At 43.1% G+C, this 24157-nt stretch overlaps 3 protein-coding genes across 4 annotated transcripts; all 3 read left to right on the top strand.

Moving 5' to 3' along the window:
- Positions 1–5895: 5895 nt before the first annotated feature.
- Positions 5896–12836, top strand: LOC134068740 (neuronal acetylcholine receptor subunit non-alpha-2-like). 2 transcript variants are annotated; one of them, XM_062524479.1, is made up of 6 exons: positions 5896–6060; positions 7304–7455; positions 10662–10706; positions 10800–10909; positions 11302–12193; positions 12311–12836. In XM_062524479.1, the coding sequence occupies exons 1-6, from the start codon at positions 6000–6002 to the stop codon at positions 12452–12454; spliced, it is 1404 nt and encodes a 467-aa protein (XP_062380463.1). In that variant the 5' UTR covers positions 5896–5999; the 3' UTR covers positions 12455–12836. The 2 variants fall into 2 exon arrangements, with proteins under 2 accessions (XP_062380463.1, XP_062380462.1); XM_062524478.1 differs by having other exon boundaries at positions 7301–7455.
- Positions 12837–14289: 1453 nt separating this feature from the next.
- On the top strand, positions 14290–15845 carry trmt112 (tRNA methyltransferase activator subunit 11-2). Its single transcript, XM_062524591.1, has 4 exons — positions 14290–14619; positions 15012–15113; positions 15414–15506; positions 15604–15845. The coding sequence occupies exons 1-4, from the start codon at positions 14545–14547 to the stop codon at positions 15703–15705; spliced, it is 372 nt and encodes a 123-aa protein (XP_062380575.1). The 5' UTR covers positions 14290–14544; the 3' UTR covers positions 15706–15845.
- Positions 15846–17876: 2031 nt separating this feature from the next.
- On the top strand, positions 17877–22328 carry tgfb5 (transforming growth factor, beta 5). Its single transcript, XM_062524469.1, has 7 exons — positions 17877–19205; positions 19441–19604; positions 20027–20159; positions 20594–20704; positions 20899–21064; positions 21264–21417; positions 21549–22328. The coding sequence occupies exons 1-7, from the start codon at positions 18866–18868 to the stop codon at positions 21705–21707; spliced, it is 1227 nt and encodes a 408-aa protein (XP_062380453.1). The 5' UTR covers positions 17877–18865; the 3' UTR covers positions 21708–22328.
- The last annotated feature ends 1829 nt before the right edge of the window (positions 22329–24157 follow it).

The following is a 24157-nucleotide window of genomic DNA, read 5'->3' as shown; positions in this document are numbered from 1 at the left end:
TTTCAACTGTGTAATGACCCAAAACATTCCTAAGGCCTATCCGGTGCAATAGACAACAACCTTGAGCTAACTGTTATCTGAGGACAAAAAAAAAGGTTTTAAATTCAACATTTTGTAGAGCATTATGCAAAAATCAGATTCATTTTCATTTCAAAGTATCTGTATTGGGTTTCTACAGTATGTTTGAAACAGAACCCCTCCAGGAACAGATTGAAAGAGTCTAGATGAAAGAGAGAAATTATGTCCCAGTGAGTAAGAACTAGATGTACTGCTGAGTTGTACAAAATATAACCGCCGCTCAGTCCAGGGCATCCTCTCAAAAATAAATGACACTTGTCAATTTGTTTCCATCTCCATCCTCTCTTGCAACTTTTGTGTAAGTAAATGAGTGTGTGTTTGTTTTTTGTGTGTGTTTTCCTGATTGAGGGTGTGTGTGGGCATGAGCCTGTTTGCCTGTATGTGTGTGTGTGTGTGTTTGTGTATGTGTATGTGAGTCATCATAATGATCCTACTTCCACATTTGTGCCATTTTGAACCTGTCAGCCAAAGATACCTTACAACACCTTGGTTTTGCTTTTTCCTTTTTAACTAGGTGGTGCTATGCGTCAAATGAGTGGATATGGGATGGGTTGACATGGCCCTTTGAGGCCAACATATATATGAAAAAGGTTGGTCATCCTAGGCCCTACGGTTCAAGAGATATTGTCAGACAACTGTGTCCGGCCCTGGTGCAGTGGGTGGGTGATGGATCAAAATGAAAAACAATGGTTCCATGTCATCCTTGTGGGGCTACAAGCCCACCAATGTCGTGCAGCCCGGTCTTTCAGTGTCACAGGAATCGTTGACACAAATTTACTGAAGAAACAGACAATCCAGAAGAAAAAAAAACTGACCGATTTTCTGAAAATGTCCATAGTATATTCATCCCCTCCTGCACAGCACAGCACAGCACAGCACAAAATAGCACAGCACAACACAGCACAGAACAAACTAAACCTATGGCACAGCACAGCACCTCACAGCACAGCAGAACACAGCACAGTACAGTACAGTACAGTACAGCACAGCACAGCACAGCACAGCACAGCACAGCACAGTAAAGCACAGCACAGCACAGCACAGCACAGCACAGCACAGCACAGCACAGAACAGACTAAGCCTATATGGCACGGCACGGCACAGCACAGTACTCTTCATATTTCCTGTCTCTTTCCAATAAATTCTAATTCAAAGGAGCTTAAAGAGTCAGTAAAGAGTCAGTCAGTATACAGTCAGTATCCACACAAAGTCCCTCGAGCACTTCCACCCTGGTAAGGCTTTGTGCAAGTGTGAGTGTGTGCATGCAGGGTGGGTTTTGTAAGGAGAGAGAGAGAGAGAGAGAGAGAGAGAGTGAGAGAAAGATAGAGGGAGAGAGAGGGAGCACTGGGCAGAAACAGGGTGACCCCTGGGGACCTTGGGTCGGGGCGCTGCACAGACTTCTGGGAGGAAAATGAAGGAATCATCCATGTATGACAAATCCTGCCTCAGAGATGGAGAGTCCTCACTGACCACTGGAGCCCCCAAGTAAACTTGTGTGTGTGTGTGTGTGTGTGTCTCTCTTTTCTTTGTGCATGTATGTGTACATCTTTTTTCTTTGTGTGTGTGTGTGTGTGTGTGTGTGTGTGTGTGTGTGTGTGTGTGCATGACAAAGAGAGAACGAGAAGTTTGCTGACAATGACAGGGAGTTCAAGTGGATCTACATAATCAATTCGGTGACCATCAGCAAGAACCAAAAAAAGTTCCACATTTCCTGTTTGAGAGTCATTGTGGAATGAATCACTCAGGAACTGGCTGCTCCTCTAACTCATTCACCTTCTCCGAACTCCACGACAACAGACTATTTCACGACACAAATAAATCCTTGGCGTACTCAACCATCCTCAACGTACACATACTGCATACTGCATACTGCATGTCTGCATTCCCAATATAAGCTGAGAGAAAATACTCTGACCTGAGCTGTAGGGAATGAGTGAGATGATTCCCTTATACACGTCTCAGAGAAATGGAAGTCACTACTGGCGTTCTCCTTGAAGCCTGCATGGGTTTTATTTAGCACCCTTTGTGTCACTGGCTGTTAGATTAAGACGTGCACAAATAGAAGATGCAACATATATTACACAACCTAATCTCCTTACAAACACTTATATTCACTGTTACAGACAAGCACAAACACACGCATCCGTACACACGCACACACACACACACACAGACACACACACACACACACACACACACAGTTCATAGTAATATTCGGTGGCAGTGCCCAAGACACATCTTTCTGCTCCACACACACCATTACTCCTGTGATTTGAGTCTCAAAGCGGAAGATGACACTGAAGTCACGCAAAAATGAAAGAAGTGTGTATTTCCTGACCTCCTGTCTGTTTTTGTGGCCGCACTTCTGTTTCTGAGAGCCTGTGTGTCATCTGGGTGACTGCGTATTGGCAAGAGCAGACCCCAGAACCCTGTTCAAATGACTTTAAATCAGAGAGCGCAACAGAAAGACATCAATAATATGACAACAAGGCCATCCACATGTGTTATGTAACCTGGTTAGATCAACTAGGATTCCCCTCAGTCTTGCTGCCTTCTTCTACTTCCCGTCAGACAGTGGACCAGAAAACAAAGCATTTTACAGCATATTCATACACGCAGTCACTGACAACCAACAGAAACTAATACATTTATGCGCATGTATCAATACATACAAAAATAAATGCAAAGAGGAGCTAATGAACATCTCGTCCATCCAGAAAGAGAAGTGTGTGGTGAGAAATGTTGCAGAAGGTTCTTGTCCAAATGTGACCATACTGTATCTCCCCCTCACTCCCACTCTACTGTTCTCAATCCTGCCCCAGTGCCCGTATTCCCTGCAGGTCATGGCAGCTGAAGCTCTACAGGAGCATGTCCTGCTGCCCCCTCTCACCCTCTGCTCCATGGCCTCATATCTCACGGGAAGCAGATATCCAGAAAGGGAAAACATTTTTAGAGCAGATCTCCAAAAACGACCAAAGAACTTCAAATTTAGGAGGTTGGAGGTTGGTTTTGGTCATAAATTATATTTTCAGCCTGCTGTAATTTGCAAGTAAGGGAGCCAGTTCTGTCTCTCATCAAGCCCCGACAGCGATGAAGATGAGTCACGTCAGAGATCAATGTGCTCGACTCCTTTTCAAGTCGGGAAGGTGGTTTTGGCTGCAGATGTGTGGTGTGCTGTGTGATGGGCCTCCAATATTGATGTGACTCCAGGTAGCATGTATGCCCAGCACAGGGCAAGCAAGAGAGTCCTCCAACTGCTGCACTCTGACAAGCTGCTGCATTGATCCTCATGCCCTTTGCTCCTCTCTCTAGATTCTCTCATCATTACAACAATGATATGCGCACACACACACACACACACACACACACACACACACACACACACACACAAAGAGCTGGACTATTAGTGTGTCAGATATTGCCAGGAGTAATTATGGTGTTGATGATGATAAACAAACGAACCAACCAGCCACAGTCATTTAGCTACAGGAGTGTGTGTGTGTGTGTGTGTGTGTGTATGTGTGTGTTTGTGTGTTTAAGTGCAGAAATCACACCTCCATCTCATCTGTGTGTGTGTGTGTGTGTGTGTGTGTGTGTGTGTGTGTGTGTGTCTGTGTGTGTGCGTGTGTGTGTCTGTGTCTGTGTGTATGACTGACTCATATTGCAGCTTTCTTTCCTGTGAGTGTGCAGGTTCCTAGCCTGGGAGAATTCCCTTTTCCAAGTGATTAGGAATCATTCGGACTGGGGCATGAGCATTGTGACACTCACCCTATCCCAGTTGTGTGTGTGTGTGTGTGCGTGTGTGTGTGCGTATATGTGATGATGTGTGTGTGCGTGTGTGTGTGTGTGTGTGTGTGTGCGTGTGTGTGTGTGTGTGTGTGTGTATGTAGAGTGTGTAGCAGCTGCGGCTCCAACTGGAGCAGAAAATCAGGATAATTTCATTGTGATCATCAGTGTTCCGGCTATATCCCCAGAATGCCAAGACACAAAGGCATGCATGTGAAATTGCTCAGGTTGCCACATTATGGCTGTACAGGTGTGTGTGTGTGTGTGTGTATGTGTGTGTGTGTGTGTGTGTGTGTGTGTGTGTGTGTGTGTGTGTGTGTGTGTGTGTGTGTGTGTGTGTGGTTTTTAACATTTAGTCAATGGACATAAATGGGAAATAAGCTGTCAGGCAAAAATGTTGTTCTTGCCTGACTTCGGCCAGTATGGAACCCAGGCGGTGTCATTGCAAGATTTTACATCTGTAATAATGTATAATAATAATCATTGTGAATCAAGGGAATGTGAGCTTGAACTAATTTTACAAAATTGCGCTCTCGGTTACTTAAGTTGTGCCCACATTTTACTAGATTGTGTACACAATTGCTCATTTTACTACTTAGTGCGCTCATTTTACTACGTAGTGCGCTCATTTTACTACATAGTGCGCTCATTTTACAAAAATTAAAGTGAGAACACAGTTCAATAAACTGAGCACACTATTTAGCTAAATGAGTAGGCCTACACTATTTACTAAATTGAGCGCACAATCTAGTAAAATGACAGTGAAGTTAGTCAAATGAGTGCACAATTGAACACATACTTTAGCAAACTGAGTGCACATTATCTTGATATATATATATATACACACGCGGAGAGAGAGAGAGAGAGAGAGAGAGAGAGAGAGAGAGAGAATTCTTACTGTGACACGTCATGCACAGAAAGAGACACGCACATTCATAAGTACAGAGAGAGACCACACACATTAACACATACAAGGAGAAACAAAATCTTTCTGATAGGATGGAACTTTGATATTGCGATGGTCATGCATGATTAACCAACTGAATCTGCATGAGACGTCATGATAGAGTGTGAGTGCATGCACACACGCAAGATTGGGTGCATATGAATGTGTACATGCACATGCAGTGAAGGCATGGCAAGTCATGTTAGCTCAGAATAATTAGATATGATCTTTACAATACTCTTCCATGCATGCTGAATCAATAATGCAAAGTCAAAGTCCTTATATTCACCACCTCTGTGCATACAGTGATGTCATAAATACTGAGAAGAAGAACAAGAAGAGTTAAATGAAGATAGGACGAGAAATCACTGTGGCCCGCTTATCTTGGTCCAAAACGCACTTTCAGAAATCGTGAGAATCTCCCATCGTGAGAACTTTGGCATGTCAAACATGACCAACAGATGCCAATGTCGAGCAGCGTGAGACCGATTGGAGAGGCCAAGATCTCCACAGAGGCCTAGATTGAGAACATTGAACCGTTGCCCCCTCTAGCGGATATATTGTATTTCCACATTGGACATTCATTGAGAGAGTTGAACAATATGTGTTATGATGATAACCGAGTTCTTGGACGGTCATGGTTACCTTTCTACTTCCACGTTGTTGTTTCAGTTTTGTAGGCAAGACATGATATAATTTTGTCATCATGTTACATTTTTGACATTTTTTAAAAAAAATATATATATAACTTAGATCACCTGGACCATTACTGCTTCCTTGGCTAAATAATATTACGACTTTTATGTATAAAGTAACATCACAAAAAAAGCAAAGACATCATGAGGCAAGTTGTCCTAGGAAAACTCTTACGCCGGTACTGGCACTGATGCGCCCTCTTTAGTCCACGTTCACCACATCCCATATCAGCACACGCGGTGCAATCAATGAACCGGAGCTCAACAAACGGCAGTGGACTCGCCGACCGGGGACGTTCAATCAACCAAGCAACGTCGCAAGAGGTAGTTTTTGAAGGCGCGCAATTCTCTTCTGCATCGCGATCTTACTCCAGTAGATAAGACAGAAGAGTCGTTGCAACATACTTCATTGTGTAAAAGAAAAAGCCATTTGAATTGACATGGTTTGACTTTTTGATCGGTGCGTAATGTAATTGTGACTAAACCAAACGGAGATGCTGTCGACTGTTGCCGTACTTCTGGCGATTTCCTCTGCCACCATCGCCACTATCCCGGGTATGTAACGTTGTATTTCTCTTTGCACAAAGCAGTGTGTTTTAGAACTTATTTTGATGCAGATCAAGAGGTAATGCGCATGTTAGAAAATGCTTTAGGGATGCACAAGGTTAGAAGTCATTCTCTGAAGAGGACTTGCGCAACAGTGCGTTCTAATTATAAATATCTGAAATAATCACCGGGTATGGTAACTTCTAACAGACATCTTCGACGCAATTGGTTATCAGAGGTTGTGAGACAATATACTCAACACAGTGTTTCATCTCCTACGCCATTTGAGTTATTTTTCATATTCAGCACAACACAACTTCATCCATTTACAGTATATTTCTAGACAACTCTAACGCTGATCTTGCTGTCATATAGAGTGCATACTGTATCTGACCCTGCACCGTCTTGAGACACAGAGCTCTCTTCTCTGCCCAGTGACGGGGAAATATGTCACATGAGGACATGACCAGAGGTGGCCACTGCTGACACAGTGATGGAGATATAAGGGTGTCAAATGACTAATAACAATTGCTTCCGCAATGAATGCCCTTCCAGTGACATAGAGCAGATGTCCATCGTTTCAATGTCCAAAGACAAAATACTGCATATGAGGCACGTTGGTTGCATGCGGTGTGAAAGATAATAAACCTTTCAGGACAACAAGCACGCGTCCTGTGGGCTGGAGGGCTCAGAAAAGCGGGTCTCTGGGTGCATGTGCCTTTGCTCGCCTCATTGCTCACTACACTGACCATGGCACTCAGCTGTAAGTGGATTAGAGAATCTGTTCTCTGAGATTCGCCATGCCTCGGGGCGAGAGGGTGAATATGAGAGGGACGAAGGCCTAAAACCGCAATTTTCTGGTGTCACTGCCCTGCCATTCTTTCTCTCTCTCCCTCTCTCTGTCTCTCTTGCTCTCTCTCTCTCTGTCTCTCTCTTCTTATATAACCTCTAAAATTAGAGTACAATCTGTTTGTGGCTTTGAGGAAAAAATATATGACATAATTTTACAGTAAAAACAGGATTTTTGGTCCTGTTTATTTTTATCCTGAGACTATAGACACACACGATTCATAGCTCGGTGACAGAGGCTGTGTCTGTCAGAGAGGGAGGGAGAGAGAGAGAGAGAGAGAGAGAGAGAGAGGGGAAGAGAGAGAGAGTGAATGTGAGCTCCTGTGATGAGAGTGGAGCTGCTGTGCTGTGCTGGTGCTGTGTGCTGTGTGATAAGGGGAGGTCTGCTCTCTGTCTCCAGCAGCCCCAGGTGAGTTTGTGTCTCTGGCGGAGATGGAGGACCTGCTGCTGAGGAACCTGTTCCAGGGCTACCAGCGCTGGGTGCGCCCCACGCAGCACTCCAACGACACCATCACCGTCCGCTTCGGCCTCAAAATCTCACAGCTTGTCGACGTGGTGAGGTCACTCAGTCACATACAATCCAAGCCAAACTGACACATTCTACGAGGTGTAATACCTTGTTTGTATGTTATGCACCTTTTATGGCATACAGGAAACCTGTCATCCTGTGGATTTTTTTTAATTCTGGTTAACTATTTATAGTGAAAGGTATTGTACTGCCATACTGTATATACTGTGATATTTGACAGATACACCCCAAAAATAAATCCACACAATCCAAACGGTGCTTATCTGTCCGTGGTCCTGAAAGATGTAGGACTCCAAAGAGCTGCGTTTGGTGCTGCAATATCTATGATCTACCCCAAATAGACTCATCCACGGAGATGAGAGCCTTCTTAATGTTAGATGATCATCTGAAAAGCCAGAAGTGGAGAAATCATCATATGACACTTCTACTCTATGCTTATTTAGTTCACTGGGTTACCCTGAAGTGATACTGGACTGCAGTTCTCACGGACCTTTTCTCAGCAGTCTCCTAGTTTATGACGTTTTACTCTACTTTCAACTCCCCACTCTCCTTCGCATCATCTCCAACTGAGTGTCTTTTGGTGTTCAGGGACAGTTACAGGCTCATTTAATGGAGTGTGTTCATTATTAACTCTCTCCTCTCCAGACTCTCCCCCCCTCTCTCTCTTTCTCTCCCTCTTTGTCTCTCTCTCTGTCTGCATATGTTTGTGCAAATTACAGTTTTTCTCAGTCGCTTTGTTACATTTCTTGAATCATCCTTGAGATTTGCTTAACAGTAAGTGCATTTCTAAAAACTATTTGTACAAATAGCAAGACAGCATTACATGCTAAAGCCAGTTTCTTGCTCAAAATCCTTAGTCCATCTCTCAAAACTAAATATTTGTGTCAATAAACATGTCAGTGCATGGCATCAGAATGACAAGTCCTTGTGTCATTATATACTGTACGAATAGACAGTCAAATGGCTTAGTCATGTTGTCAGTATAACAGTGTACTCTGGAGGGATGTTCTGATGGCTAAAATTTCTATGGCTAAAATTTGTATGACATTTTTTTGTAAATTGTAGGTTACATCTTAGTGTATGTGGGAGTTTGATGGACAAGATTCACATTTACGCTTTTACTGTTTTTTTTAACTGTAATTTGTTGACATACCCTGTCATTGTGATACTTGTGATGTTGTGGGGGTGAGACTATTCAGCAGATAATTGTTCATAATAATTTGCATGGATGTACCAAAACATTTGCAACATGCTCAAGTAAATGAGAGCTTTTTTGATGTGCACAAGTGACACATTGATGTGAAGATTGAACAGATAGTTTTGAAAATGTCAATTCTGATCTGAGAAATGTAATGAAATGTAAATGAAAACGACTGAGGAAAACTGTAATCAAACATTTAACCATAAAACTATTTGGTTGACTAGACCATAACACCCTGGTCATTGTATGTAAGTGTAGATGAAAAATACATTTGAAAAAAGAAGACAAATATGAGTAACAAACAGTTGAACTTGGTAGTAATTATAAAACTACTGCGTGGTTGTTTCCTCGTAAGCAGAGCGCACTGCTAGACTTAAAAGTATAGTCCTGTGACATGGTACTGTAGGCCTACCATTTTTGAAAGCATTCAGACCTCAGGGAGCAAACTGGGAAAGTATGTGTGTTTTCAGGCATTTTTGCTTTGCTCAGATGTTCATGCCAAAAATGTTCCTCCTGATTTAACCTTTTTTTCAGCTGCTCAGTCCCCTGGGTGTGTTTCAGCACATGTGCCCACTACAGCATTTGGGTTACCTCGACTATTATTTTTATGTTTGGAGGAGAGTGAATCTCTGTAAGGCAGCTATATGAAAGGCAGCAAAGTCTTTTATTTTACATCATAGTCAAAGGTTGGCTGGGTGTGTGGCCAAAAATGGTGTTTCTTTTTATGCCAGGTCTTGAATACATGGGCGTCAGTTTCTGAATTTAGCCATTTGTTTTCTATTTCAAACTCTGTTGTCACCCGGCATATTTTGGGAGGAAAAAAAAAACACACATTTTTTGTGCACTATTGTTTACTCTGTTGTGAAAAAAACTTTAGTCTGTTTGGAACTTTCATTTTTAAAAACTAAATAGTTATAATGTATTTCAAATTATATGCTCATTAAAAACTACATCTATGAATGATATTTTTGTTGTTTACAAAAATGAATGAGCTGCCCTTCCATTGTGGCTTATATATAAGGAGCACATAATATAGCTCAGTGGAAAGTGGATGCTATGGTTCAGTACAAAGCATTATCCACTAAATGTCTATAAAAACCCAGCAGGATGTCCGCTTGACACAGGACCACAGTGCTGCCTCAGAATAGCAGCAGCAATGCCAGAACAGGCCGCTCTGGTACTCCCCTCCCCACGTGCTCCATCGCTTCCTTCTCCCAAGTAGACACAGACACCCCCTCCCCCCGACCAAGCAAAGTCAATTAGCTGACATATTACATTAGCATTTTTGCATAATTACCGGACCAGGAGCAAAAACAGAGCCACCTTATATGCCTTCTTTTATTGGCAAGTGCCCACTTCCTAAGCTAATTTTAGCCTCTAACCTTGACTGGCCACAACGAAGTGTCTTTTTCAGCCTTGTACTTTGAAAGATGTACTCACAGATACAAGTCTAGTCACGATGAAATATCTCAGTCCCAGACATGAATCTGATGAATGGCAAACATCTAAGCCCTGAACCACAAAACCTCTTTCTTAGGTCTTGGAATCACATCATGGCAAGTCCGGTCAAAATTCTGTCAGGAACTCTTTGGCCTCAGGCATGGAGCTTAACACTAGATACTATGTTCCACTTGTCTTTGATTATGTTTGATGGCCTTTGAGGTGGTGGGCAGCCAGGAACTTGTTATGGCGAAGATCTTTCAAAAGCTCCCCTGAGGGAAATCTGTTAACTCAAAAAATAACTTTACCCCGCCTTATGACTACCACATTGCAGATAGATATACAGTATAGATACAGACAGACAGACAAGCAGATAGACAGATAGATATATAGATAGATAGACAGACAGACAGACAGACAGACAGACAGATAGATAGATAGATAAATAAATGTCATGCACTGTACATATGCATCACAAATAGGTTGTCCTTCCCCTGTTGCCATTTCTGTTCTCACTGTTTGTATTGTGATTGAGTGGAACTGTATTGCCCAGTTCACTTCTGTATCTAATTTGGTCTGTTCTGCTATCAGGATGAAAAGAACCAGCTTATGACGACTAATGTTTGGTTGTGGCAGGTAAGGACATTGTCATAACTACATTTAAAACCCAAGGCATATTTAACCTGTTTTTTTTTTTCACGCATACATTATGAGTGTGTGTTTTGGCAGGAGTGGATAGACTATAAGCTGCGCTGGAACCCAGAGGATTATGGGGGGATCACGTCAATCAGGGTTCCGTCAGAGAGCATCTGGTTGCCTGACATTGTGCTGTATGAGAAGTAAGCCCTGTGTGTGTGTGTGTCTGTGCGTGTTTGTGCTTGCGTGCATGTGTGCTCGTGTGCTTGTGTGTGTGTTTGTGCTTGTGTGTGTGTGTGTGTGTGTGTGTGTGTGTGTGTGTGTGTGTCAGTGTGTGAGTGTGTGTGTGCACATGTGAGTTCATTCATAATTAATACCATAGTTGAATCAGAACGTCTTGGTCAAATAAATATCCAGCATTATGCAAAAGGCAAAACAAAATTGCATAAGCAAAGCCACTGAGTTCAGTCTTTTTTTCAGTACCGCGCTTCTGAATAATTAGTCCACAGATACTGCCTCAGGAAATCAACCCAAATTAATTACATGGTACGCCTGACATTGCTCAGCTCATCCTTGTATTCTGCGTCTCGCACAGTGCAGATGGGCGCTTCGAGGGCTCGCTGATGACCAAGGCCATCGTTAAATACAACGGCACCATCACCTGGACCCCGCCGGCCAGCTACAAGTCCGCTTGCACCATGGACGTCACGTTCTTCCCGTTCGACCGGCAGAACTGCACCATGAAGTTCGGCTCGTGGACCTACGACGGCAGCATGGTGGACCTGGTGCTGACCGACGAGCAGGTGGACCGCAAGGACTTCTTCGACAACGGCGAGTGGGAGATCCTCAGCGCCACGGGGGCGAGGGGCAATCGCCGCGACGAACTGCTGTCCTACCCGTTCATCACCTACTCCTTCATCCTGAAGCGGCTGCCGCTCTTCTACACGCTCTTCCTCATCATCCCCTGCCTGGGCCTGTCCTTCCTCACCGTGCTCGTCTTCTACCTGCCGTCCGACGAGGGCGAGAAGCTCTCGCTCTCCACCTCGGTGCTGGTGTCGCTGACCGTGTTCCTGCTGGTCATCGAGGAGATCATCCCGTCCTCCTCCAAGGTCATCCCGCTCATCGGCGAGTACCTGCTCTTCATCATGATCTTCGTCACGCTCTCCATCATCGTCACCGTCTTCGTCATCAACGTGCACCACCGCTCGTCGGCCACCTACCACCCCATGTCGCCGTGGGTGCGCGGGCTCTTCCTGCAGAGGCTGCCCCGGCTCCTGTGCATGCGGGGCCACACGGACCGCTACCACTACCCCGAGCTGGAGCCCATCAGCCCGGAGCTGAAGCCCAAGGGCCGCAGGGGGACGCGCGGGAGCCAGGACGGCGGCAGGGAGGAGGAGGACCACGCCCTGGTCACGATGCTGGAGAAGGCCACGTACTCGGTCCGTTACATCTCAAGCCACATCCGTAAAGAGCACTTCATCAGAGAGGTAAATGGGGGCATCATGCTGGCCTGCTTCCTGTCGAATATAGCATAAAATGTGACACGTCTGCCAAAAATGATATCAAAGTTCAAATGAAATACTGTGGGTTTTGTGTTGTTTTAGGTGGTGCAGGACTGGAAGTTTGTGGCGCAAGTGTTGGACCGGATCTTCCTGTGGGCTTTCCTCACCGTGTCTGTGCTCGGCACCATCCTGATCTTCACCCCGGCTGTGAGCTTGTTCCTCAGCACTCCTCCTCCGCCGCCATAGCCTCCGAGCAGACCCCACGCACCACATCTCACACTCAGGCTTTTCAGATCTGCCAGTGTCAGCACAACTAACCTCAGTAGCTACACACAACTACACAGCATTCATTACACTTCATTTAGAGGGGTTTGTTTGACAGATTGTTACATCTGATAATTTGCAGAGGTCATTAGTAGTTTTACAGTAATATCAAATGTAGAGATTGGAATATTGGGAGATTGGAAACAGCATATTTACAGAAATACTTTACTTTATTAATTTATTATTAGTATATTTATTTACAGCATACTGAATATTTGAATCTGCTTACTATCTATTACAGTCTTTTGGTTGTAATATAGGCGAAAACAAACATTTTCTGTGTAGAACAGTTTCGGTGTTTTGTTTGTATAACACACTGTACATTTGTAAAATCTTGCAATTAATTAAAATATGATTAAATACTCGACATAGTGTTTACATTCATTACAATAAAACATTTTGACTTCTGTCTTTACATGTTAGTTATAAGGTTGTGTTATCCAGTATTAACTTCCCCAAACATATCTTTTTAAATAACAAAATCAGAATTCTATACGAGGTTAAAAATGATGATACTTATAATGAATTATGAAAAATTATGATAGCCTACCTTTTTCAATCTTATTACATAAAATGTCTTTTGTACTTGATCGACACAAGCCTTACAGTCAGTTAAGTTTACAGTCACTCTTGCAGAAAATGGTGACAGTTGCACTAATTATTTCAGGTAGTCTTCCCTTTCCTGGCAACTGATTACATTCCATGACGAAATGGAGGAGGGCAATTGTTCCGTTGGCAGAGTTCCATCCCCCCATTTATCACGCATATATTTCAGATACTGCTGCACAAATGCAGACCAAATTTGGTTTGAAAATGTTAATGTACATGTGTGTTGTTTTCATTCTGATTCTGTCAGCTGTATTTAAGTGATCGTTCTTCCAAAATATGTGACATATTCATAAGTGTACTGTATGGTATTAGTATGGCCTCAGGTTATCATCTTTGGAAGTCTTTGCTCAGTGGGGCAACACTACAGTTTGAGGTGTGTTCAATTATTGTTTGAGAAATATCTGGATTCTGGGTAGGGCTGGAAACCATGGACAAGTTCTGAACAGAAAATACTTGTTCAGCTCCGTGTTGTAAGGCACAAGGCACTCAATACAAACTTGATGTTGAAACACTCACTGTTTACCGAGGTGTTTTCATTGATAATTTCTGTAATGTTACATTTCCACTCACTGAATGCATAGTCATTCCCAACGTATTGCACTGATATCTAATATTATTATCATACATTTGACTGTAGATGACTTATTCTTACATGGGTCAAAAATGCCCTGTTTAAGTGTATTTTTTGACATGTAATGGACTTCTATGAAACAGAATGTAGGCCTACTTCTGCCCAAATTGAGTAAGGAAGACATTGTCTGTGGTAATATGCTATACGAACCTTTTGGATATGCTAGTTTTGTGATTGGACCCAGAAGATGTGGAGAGGAAGCAGGAGAGATAGATGTGCAAGTTTCCAGCCTGAGCTGCGAAATCCAAATCTCCAGCAGATCAGGCAGGGTTTATCCACCAGCCCATTTGAGTAGGGTAAAAACTTGATAGACTTGATAGGCTACTAAACGTTTTCAGATCGGTAGATCGAACGGTTTGCCTATTTGCCGTGTTTTTAACAGCAACCAGCTTGAGTTAGGCTTAAGTGCTGAAAGTTGCAGACTCAGCCAGCTGAGTACGAGTGAGGCTTATTGTTAGGCCTAGGCTACAACAAAAATACCATCCATAGACACAGAGAGGCTAGTGTGAAAATTGCCGGTCTATGTTTTCGGTTAGATTACAGAGAAGAGTTCATTACAAAAGCTTATTTTGAATGTTGGCATTATTTTAACCCTAGGAACTGAAATCAATACTGTTGATGTTGTCAGCGGAACACTTTGACTGCTGCACACCAACAAGTCGGAGGCGCACGCTTCTCCAGCATACAAGCGAAAATTTGTGTTTCTTTGCGCTGGCCTTTGATTATTAATCTTTATTCGTCTTTTGCCCATTTAAACCAATACAATTCCATCATGAAACTACTTACACACAACATGTTGACGTCGCATGTGAAGGGAGTAACCAAAGGATACCCACTTCTCATCAAAGTAAGACTTGTCGTGTCTTTCATGTTAAATAATATTAATGTTAGCTTATTGGTTGTCGACACTTATTTTGAAGTTGGTTCAGGCCACCTTGTTATTAGCCTAGTTGAGTGTCAAGGTAAATACAAAGACGTATCGACACAAATCTGTAGCCTGTGCTGAATAATGCTAACGTTGCAGATAGCCTTGTTACTTGTAGACTGTGTAGCCACAAACTACTCTGCTTGTTTGTAGCTTGTCCTGGATATGGAATATACCAACTTGACCGTTATTAAGCTTTCATCTAATTGCTGTTAAATGTGTGCTGGGAAAGTCGGGGATGGGGAAACTAGAACACCTTACTTGAGCAGTTTCATTCAAACCCCATGCTTGTCTTGATGTGCTGTTCCTCAAAGGCAACAGAAGTTAAGGTGAACGAGGTGGAGTTTAACCCACAGTTCGTCAGTCGGATGATCCCCAAGCTTGAGTGGAGCGCGTTAATACAAGCAGCGGATGGGGTGAGTTCAATCGACCTTTATCGTTCATCGTTCATTTTGGTGACACATGAACCAACGTATTCTGACCAATTGTCATGATAATAGATGTTTAGATTAGTTCTAGGCACGCACATGTAGGCCAATGCATAGATATATGAATATATGCTTTATATCTATCTATGGGCCTATGCACTTGATGGACCATAGGTCACAGATCTACAGTCACAACACATGCACTTCACTGATATGGTTTGACATTTGTATGCAGACACAGATCGACAGACACCAAAACGCTTCTTTTGACAGTAATTTGTTTTGCAGCTGGGCCACCTCCAGGATCTTCCGGGTACAGTTGTTCCAGAATTTGAGAATAATGACGACTTTCTGCGCAAAGTTCACAGAGTTTTGTTAGAGGTGAGACTTCTTATGTGGTTTTGAGAGTAGAGCACATAATGTGCAGTGTGGAGTGCAGCTAATTTAACTCCCTGTGGAATGTTGTTGTTCTCTCTAGGTGGAGGTAATTGAGGGGTGCCTCCAGTGCCCAGAATCAGGAAGAGAGTTTCCCATCTCAAGAGGAGTTCCTAACATGCTGTTAAATGACGACGAATCCTAACATGTTTTAGAAGTTATCTTCTGATAGGCTATATACATTATCTGCATCCCACCTAAACATCTTTTCTTTTTGTGATTATGGTTTATTTATGTGTTTTTATTGAAATTTCATATGTTCTGAAATAAAATGGTTGAATTCCCTCCAGTCTTTTGTAGTTTTATATTAAATCATAATGTTCTACATTTCTTAAATAATGCAACATTGCCAGTTAATCTGGTGATGCACAAAGGTAATGTATTCAGGTGCAGGACAAAATGTAGTTGAGTGCAATGGATATATCTATACACCCTATAAGTAACCTTTTTTTGAATATTAGTCAACTTATCACAGTTACACACTTGTGGGTGTATTGAGGATCCTCATGTATGGTCACTGCCTGGAAATACTTTGGTTTCAGCTTGCCATTGAATTACCCTGGCCCCCGCCTGACTACGTACGATCATTGAATGCCACCAGCACAAATAACAATATTTCAGAGCGTATAATATGTATTATACAACTACGAAAGGATGTGGATGCCACAGCAAGCGCCTTAGGAATAGCAATGTATTTCTTCTCGTCTTTGGAAGTTAAAGTTCCTTTTACTCATTATTTAGGATGTTCCCAGGGGAAGAATAGAACCCTTACATCATTATCTATCATGCCCCTTGTAGACAACCTTATGGACTACATGCAATCAAAGCCCATTGTATCCTACTTATCTCTTTGCCAGAAGTTCTGGGTTGGTTTATACAAAAGGAATAGAGTTTCGATAATTGCATTTTCTGCTTTTCTCATTTGCGATGTGATGGAAAAGAATCTCGTCAGTGTTCCCAGAAAGTGGACTGTATCAGTCGACCCAGATCCACATCTGTTTTATTCATATAAAGGCACATCTCTCGTTTGGCAGTTTAAGCCTTGATAGTCTGAGTTAGGCGCAGTATGTCAGCTCTTGTTGAAAACGAAACGCATACAGATTTCAAGCATATGATGACGTGGCACGGCAGTGTGTCTAAATTTATCTTCAAGCGGGTCAAAAGAAAGAGGGATACGATGTTTTTGAGGAAGCATTTCGGTCTCCATATTGCAATACCGCAGCTAGCCACTAGTTTTGGGAGGCATCTTCGGTCCACACGCCCCCTGATTCTGGCACTAGATGTCGCCAAATTGACCACATCCACGTCAGCGTAGCATTTTGTCGAGTTGGATTGTGGCAGGCGTCATGCTAATAAAATTGAAATGCTCTAGTCATGTTTGAACAAGACATATTTCTTCCCATGAACTGCACCAATCACCCAACGATGTGAACCCCAGCACTGAAAGAGCTTCGTCTGGAGGTCTGTCCCCACTACTCTACTCAGTGCATTACCTTTCCCTTCTACTTACAGTTTGAGACACAATTACAGGGCTGTGACCGAAACTATAATAACGTTATAATGGGAAAAGACCAGAAACAGCAATAAATCAGCGCTCTGAAAGATTAACGATCATGTATTTTCTAGCGTATAATTAACAATGAGACGGAGAGAAGAGCAGGGAGAGGTAGGATAAAGAAAGGGTGTGCACAAAATGAAGATGGAGCATTTCAAAGCCTTAGATTATCTTAGGTTTGCCCTCATTCCTCCGTGTAAACGCGTTTGCGCAAAATATAACAATTTCCTGATATGTCTTTAGGCAGCGACTTGTGGAAAAGTGAACAAACAACCACCAACCACCTGTGCAGGGTGGAGGCAAACATTTCTGAACAAGAATATTGCAAGAATGTGTTGTGTAATTTTCGCAATCAACCGCTCCAAGAGGTGCGCCTCCAACAGTGACAATACGGCCTTTACCCAGCACTTTCACTGAGGCAAGACAGCGCATTAACAAAAGTCTCTTGTTCTTTTGGGAGACCACAAGTGAAATGAGCTCTACTTCCACTGAAACTTTAGAGCCCAGTGTCTTCGTGTGTTGTCCTGTATAATTTGACTCTATTGGGTATTATCCCTTGCGCACTTTTACGCATACTCTCTCTCTCTCTCTCTCTCTCTCTCTCTCTCTCTCTCTCTCTCTCTCTCTCTCTCTCTCTCTCTCTCTCTCTCTCTCTCTCTCTCTCTCTCTCTCTCTCTCTCTCTCTCTCCCTTTCTTTCCAGCCTCCCATACACACACTTTTTTGTCTGAGTCTCTTCCTCTCGACTGAGACAAATTCACGAGGAATGATCGATTTGGTCTAGGATCCGAGAGAGAAGGATGTCCATGACTTTCACGCTCACGTGCAACGCAGTGTCTTTATGGAATATACACAACTGAAATAAGATTTCTAAGCTGACTATTGACATTTTTTCCTCTCGGTTGGAGTCATCGAATTCCAAGGAGAACTGCGCCAAGGATTTCTGTTGGAGATACTTTTTCAAGTTTCAGCCGAAATAGGTGTGTGTCTGGAAAAGTCGGAGGATTTTATTTGGAGCAAACAACTGCTGATGCGACAAACCATAGCCTAAAGCTTACCAGAAATGTTTTTTTATTTTATTTTATTTTATTCAAGTAAGACCGTTAATAGTGAAATGCCTATCGGGGTGATTAGTATGACATGGAAAAGAGACACTATTGCAGCCTAACATTAAACGAAAGAAATTCAGCGAAAATAGCATTCTCTTCCTAAGTTCCAAGACAGACCGCAAAAACGCTAACCATCACTTGGAGGCCACATAGGCTCGAAGTTTGCTCAGCAAGTCTGGCTCACTAAGCAATGAATCTCCCATATTTAACGGCGATGTAAAACACTAGCTCTCAGAATTCCTTTCAATGTCCTAAACTTCAGGTGTTTCAGGGTCCGCTCCTGGAAATAACACTGTCATGGGCTAAAATTGTCGATAAACAAAAATGAAGATATTGCTCTTCTTGAGACTCAAACTTTGCTCGGCTGAAATGTTCTTCTGAGACGTTTGCTTGTGGATGTTTGTCGCGATCTGAACGTTATGAGATCACAACACATCTGACAGAGTTACAGTGGCGTTTTGGAAGTTGTCCGGGTCATTTAACAGGTAGCTACAGACGGTAGCTCAACCTACGCCATTCTCAGTCCTTCAAAGTCCACCGTCTCTTAAAGGAACCACCAGTAGTACCGGACCTCAACGGGGAATTACACGCGCACGAATTTGGACTACTTTCACGGATCATTACTATTCAACTTTATGCAACAATGTTGTTTTTCAACTTTGTATTGCTGATGCTAAAACTAACCGTGTCAACAGAAGGGCTTTCGACTTGTCATTCATTTGACTTGGACGACCATAAGTCAAAACGCATCGAAGCGGTGCGCGGACAAATTTTAAGCAAACTTCGTATCCGTTCACCACCCGAAACAGAGCCAACTCCATCACCGACGGCAGTACCGCCAGAGGTAATGTTACTCTACAACAGCACTAGAGAACTGCTCAAAGAGCGGGCACTCCAGGCGGATGCGTGCGACCGCGAAAGCAGCGAGGAGGATTATTACGCCAAAGAGGTACAGCGCGTGGATATGCAACCACCTGACTCCAGTGAGTAAACCATCTTCTGCGCTACTTTGTTTGCACTGTGTAGTTCATTGTAAGTACAGAGGGATATGTGTCGACATCTGATCTGCACTTAAAATGTTAAAAACGTCACTTAAGGTATGACTTGGCTATATGATTGTAATGATATGCCACTGAAGACCTTGTTTATAGAGTAGAAGATTACACGTATATATTCACAACGCAAATCAGTATGCATTTGGTTTTTGTATTTACACAGATATCATCAACCCTACTCCACCAAGTCCATTTTATAGAGTAGTGGGCTTTGATGTCACTAACGTAGAGCGAAACTCTAGTACATTGGTTAAAGCGGAGTTCAGGATCTACAGAATTCCCAACCCCCAGGCTCGCGCAACCGAACAGAGGGTGGAGGTATATCAGGTAATTACAGGCTCTGTTGTGCATATAATTACCCCAGTCATGAAATTATGTGATGTCTCACCATTTCTGTAATTCCAATAGCACAGGAAACACATGTGGTTGACACAGCCTCTATGTGATAAGTTAGTATGACTTGAGATTTTGCGAGTCATTTCAATTTGATGAAGCACATTTATACCAATACCAATATACAGTAATGTTTTTGTTTCTGGCTATGGCAACTTTTAGTCATCCATTATAGTCACTAGATGGCAGTGCTCCTTTATAACCCCTTGTCAACTCCACCCGTTACTCCCTCTGTTTCCCCAAGCCTGCCAGAGACAGACTGCTTTCACTGCGTGTCACCACTGAGGAGAGGTTGGCAGGGCCAGGTTATGTGTTCTCCTTTGTGTCTTACATTTTCACCATTCTCTCTGTCCTAGCTGCTGAAGGCAGACGTTGAGACAGCTCCCACACAGAGATACATTGACTCTCGAACAGTGCATCCTCAAGAGAAAGGAGCGTGGATGTCCATTGATGTCACAGAGACGGTCAAGGAATGGTTGGCACACAGAGGTTAGGCATTTGACCAATAACAAACCCTCATATGTTAGACACAGAGAATGTCATTATCACATGGACATTATCAACACACACACACACACACACACACACACACACACACACACACACACACACACACACACACACACACACACACTCACACACACACTGTTATTGTTGTTATCATGTGGAGTGGTAGAAGAAAATGACAGTGAAAAAGTAGTCCACAAAATATGTGATTGCCTTTTTAAAACAATTCCCCACAGGATACATGCATTATGATCAATTAGAAGGTTTGGTTTCTTGGGGAAAATGCTGGAACAACGATGTCCTCCTTGGCATAAATCGCCATGGTCGCATGCAAATTCTCTTGATCTCTCCATGATCTTATGTAGATATCTATTTAGCTCTCTCAATGCACTGATCTGTGTTCTCTCTGTCCTCAGAAAGGAACCTTGGCCTGAAACTCAGTGTTCATTGTCCTTGCTGTACATTCGTTCCATCCACAAATAATATCGTGCCCAACAAGAGTGAAGAGCTGGAAGCACGGTTTGCAGGTAAAGACTGTAATTGTAGTCACAGTCTTGTAGAATTGTCTAGTCTATGAATTGTCCCCTGTTTAAAAGTGAAGAGTGATAATGAAATGGATGTCAGTGTTCTATTAATAATGCTAAACAAGACTGTCCATCAAAGTTGAGTGGACATAGCATTTTGTCCCATGTTTGATTTTTTCCCTCATTAACCTTTACAGGCATTGATGATGACTTTAGAAGACCTGGGCCCACAAAGGGTCAAATTGAGTTCAGCACCAAGACCCCCCACCTTATCCTCACCCTCCTCCCAACGGACAGAATGGAGAACCCTGGGAAGAAGAACCGCAAGAGGCGGGCAGCTCCCGATACCACCACATGCTCTCGGTATGATCATGCATGTGTTCACAAAATGCGTATTGCTGGGTGTGTCTGAATTTTTGCTCCTGATTTGTGTTTGTGGTAGAAGCGCAGATGCAAGCTAATGATATGTTGATGTTGTGATCAAAGGCTAAAGGTACGTATTCGTATTGTCTTGGAGCTGCGTTTGCACTTAAATGATATCTGTGTCCTTTCTCGCTGCTAGGAATGCCGACCAGGGCTGTTGTCTGAGGTCTCTGTACATTGATTTTCGTCGGGACCTTAACTGGAAATGGATACATGAACCAAAAGGATACAAAGCCAACTTTTGCGCAGGAAACTGCCCCTACCTTTGGAGCGCTGACAATCACTACAACATGGTGAGATCTACAACTGGTACACCTCGTATTACAGTAATTATGGAGTATTACAGGACTTACCTGTGTGCTCTTTTGTGGGCTTAGTGTCTCTTGTTGACGCGCTCATTTTCCTCATCCTCTCCTCTACGCAGATCCTGCCACTGTATAATAAACTGAATCCCGAGGCGTCAGCCTCCCCTTGTTGCGTGCCCCAGGACCTGGAGCCCCTCACCATCGTTTACTTCCTGGGCCGGACCCCTCGCGTGGAGCAGCTGTCCAACATGGTGGTCAAGTCCTGCAAGTGTCGCTGATCATGTGAAAGGGGAGAGAAAGAGGCAAGACAGGCAGATAGTGAAAAGAAGAGAGGATAGTTTCTGGAAATTAGTGAAGAAGGAAGCTAGAGACTCACATGCCTTCAGTGTCTGGCAGGATGCACAAAAATGCACAGATGCACCAATGTTATTTTGTCATGGAGTGTAAAATATTCATGAATGGAAAGTAAATATCTATAGTTTTATGTTTGTTTGTGCTGTAACACCTTTGGGAGATTAAGATTAAGTATTGTGTGCGTTTGGGCGAGTGTCTTATTTATGCTTTTTTTTTTTTTTCAAAACCATGATTGTACTTTGGCTTTGGGACTTCATTTATGTGTATACCGTCTCTCACAGCTAAATAACAGGTCTAGACTGCAATGTGTAAATTAATGAATATTAATCGTATTTCTTTTTTTCTGTATCTAGATTACATTAGTCCCACTGTAGAAAGGGTTGTTTCTCCCTGTGGGATAGCCTACCTGTATAGTAGGCATAATCAGATGATATTAGGTAAGAGGTGATAGATGGATATTTTTTTGACCTCTTATATTCACAATGTAAATAGTTTCTATGCATTAATAGTCATGTTTTATGACCAGAGCATTAAAATGGGATGATTTTGAGAACCTGAGAACTAAAAGCTTATCTGTGAAAATGCCTTTTCCTCTGAAGAAGATAGCTGAGTCTGTATTTTTGTTCTCCCAACTACTGAGCTTTTGTGAGGGTTGAGTGTGCGGATTTGTCTAAGGGATTTGCCAGCTAGATGCGGTCAGGGTTTGAAAATCTCCGGCGTAAACAGGATGTGAGCGATTTCCAGACACCGACCACTCACGAAAAAGCCAGATTTAAACGCTTGGGGCTCAGGGTTTGTGGCGACCGGGGACAGAAAAAAAAAGTCTCCGTTAGAGGGAGACGTGGGTTGAGAATGTCACAGGCAAACCTTTGAGCTGGGCCTACCGCTATATCGACCGTATAGTCGTGGGTTTATCGTCTGGGTTCGCTAACAAAATGCACATTTCTGTCACTGCTCTCACATCGACACCGCCTCTATGTCTCAAAAAGTTCTTCAGTGTCTGAAATAACTATATCCATTTGGGAGTAATGTAAGTTATTTTTAAAGCGCATTTCTATATGAATGCATGCTATGTGCTTCTTGGCGTGTCTCTCCCTCCCTCTCTTCTCCTGTTCAGTCCTGTGTATGTCTGCGCGCGCTCGCGCGCGCGTTCGTATGTTTGTTGAAGAGAGAAGGTACGGAATAGATTGAATGTTTATCTGGATAGCGCTGCGGTCGGAAGGTTCAATCTCGGGAGAATGAGAAGCTGTCTATGCTTGCCAGGGCGTAGTTAAACACAGCAAATGCCTTCATCTCGGTCTCGCGCCCTATACGAAAACAAGTTGTTCTAAACCAGGCCAAGGGGCACCAAGCCAGGGCTAAGGAAGATAGATAGACTAGTGTTACATAATTATCTGTTGTTGAAATTAAGAGGTGCTGTTATGTTGAGCTATTCATGTCATCATGCATGCATTCATCATAGGGTTTTGAGCCCACATTATTTATAACAGTATTTTACGCACTTGAAGTCACTAACATCAACTGTAGAAAGCTGAAGTGATTTACTGCTTACCAGTTTAAGTACCAGTTTAAGCAAACATTAGCTGCCTTGTACAAATAAATATGTTTGAATGGGAACAGTGGATTCTGCTGAGGCTTGTGGGCAGCAGTTGGTTTGAGCACAGAACGCAGCCTGTTCAGGTGTAGACAGGAGGGGAAGGCATTACGTCTGTGTCCTCAGGGTGTCTAGTCTCCAATATCAATGTCTTAAAAGACTTCTCAGTGTCTCGGGCGCAGCGAGGGACGTCAGAGGCAACCACACGCCACAGAGGTTCAGGTGGAGAACGGTGTGAAGTCTCTCTACCAGAGAATGACAGAAATGTGTTAGATTACAGAGAGGAACAGCCAGCACCCAAGCTTTGAAGCATAAGCTCTAACTACAGATATCGTTTGTGTGTTTGGCTTGGATGTTTGTGTTGATCATGGTGGGATGCTGACTCTCAGTAACTTCATGTGATAGACATCTGGCACCTACCTTGACACTCCAGCCACAGGAACTCATTAAAGGCCCGGCCACTACTGCCGTCTGTGGCCTGCATGCGAATAGACGGTGGGAATATGTCATCTGGGAGTCAGAGGAGCTTTTTTTGGATGCCACTGTCACCACAGGCTTGCTTTTGTGGATCAAAGCTGGAGAATGTGATGAAGCTGCTTTGTGGTAGTAGGCCTACGCTCCAAACACAGTGAAAAAGCCTACTGAAGAAAAGAAAAAAAAAACAGGAAGAGTGCCTCTCACCATGATTATGCTTTATTTTGTACATAATTAGAGTCAGACTTTGAGTTGGTTTCACAGATGTGAGACTGATTACATCATGACACATGCATCATCATTTAT

The sequence above is a fragment of the Sardina pilchardus genome, chromosome 21 (assembly GCF_963854185.1).
Source record: "Sardina pilchardus chromosome 21, fSarPil1.1, whole genome shotgun sequence".
Taxonomy (NCBI): domain Eukaryota; kingdom Metazoa; phylum Chordata; class Actinopteri; order Clupeiformes; family Clupeidae; genus Sardina; species Sardina pilchardus.
The sequence above is the reverse complement of the archived record's forward strand: the minus strand, read 5'-3'. Positions and strand labels throughout refer to the sequence as shown.

Coding starts and splice junctions, on each gene's coding strand:
- LOC134068740 (XM_062524478.1), top strand. CDS start 6,000: ATGCTGTCGACTGTTGCCGTACTTCTGGCGATTTCCTCTGCCACCATC. Junction 7,456..10,661: donor TCTCACAGCTTGTCGACGTG/GTGAGGTCACTC, acceptor TTCTGCTATCAG/GATGAAAAGAACCAGCTTAT. Junction 10,707..10,799: donor CTAATGTTTGGTTGTGGCAG/GTAAGGACATTG, acceptor GTGTTTTGGCAG/GAGTGGATAGACTATAAGCT.
- trmt112 (XM_062524591.1), top strand. CDS start 14,545: ATGAAACTACTTACACACAACATGTTGACGTCGCATGTGAAGGGAGTA. Junction 14,620..15,011: donor GATACCCACTTCTCATCAAA/GTAAGACTTGTC, acceptor TGTTCCTCAAAG/GCAACAGAAGTTAAGGTGAA. Junction 15,114..15,413: donor TAATACAAGCAGCGGATGGG/GTGAGTTCAATC, acceptor TTTGTTTTGCAG/CTGGGCCACCTCCAGGATCT.
- tgfb5 (XM_062524469.1), top strand. CDS start 18,866: ATGTTGTTTTTCAACTTTGTATTGCTGATGCTAAAACTAACCGTGTCA. Junction 19,206..19,440: donor TATGCAACCACCTGACTCCA/GTGAGTAAACCA, acceptor GTATTTACACAG/ATATCATCAACCCTACTCCA. Junction 21,418..21,548: donor CTGACAATCACTACAACATG/GTGAGATCTACA, acceptor TCCTCTACGCAG/ATCCTGCCACTGTATAATAA.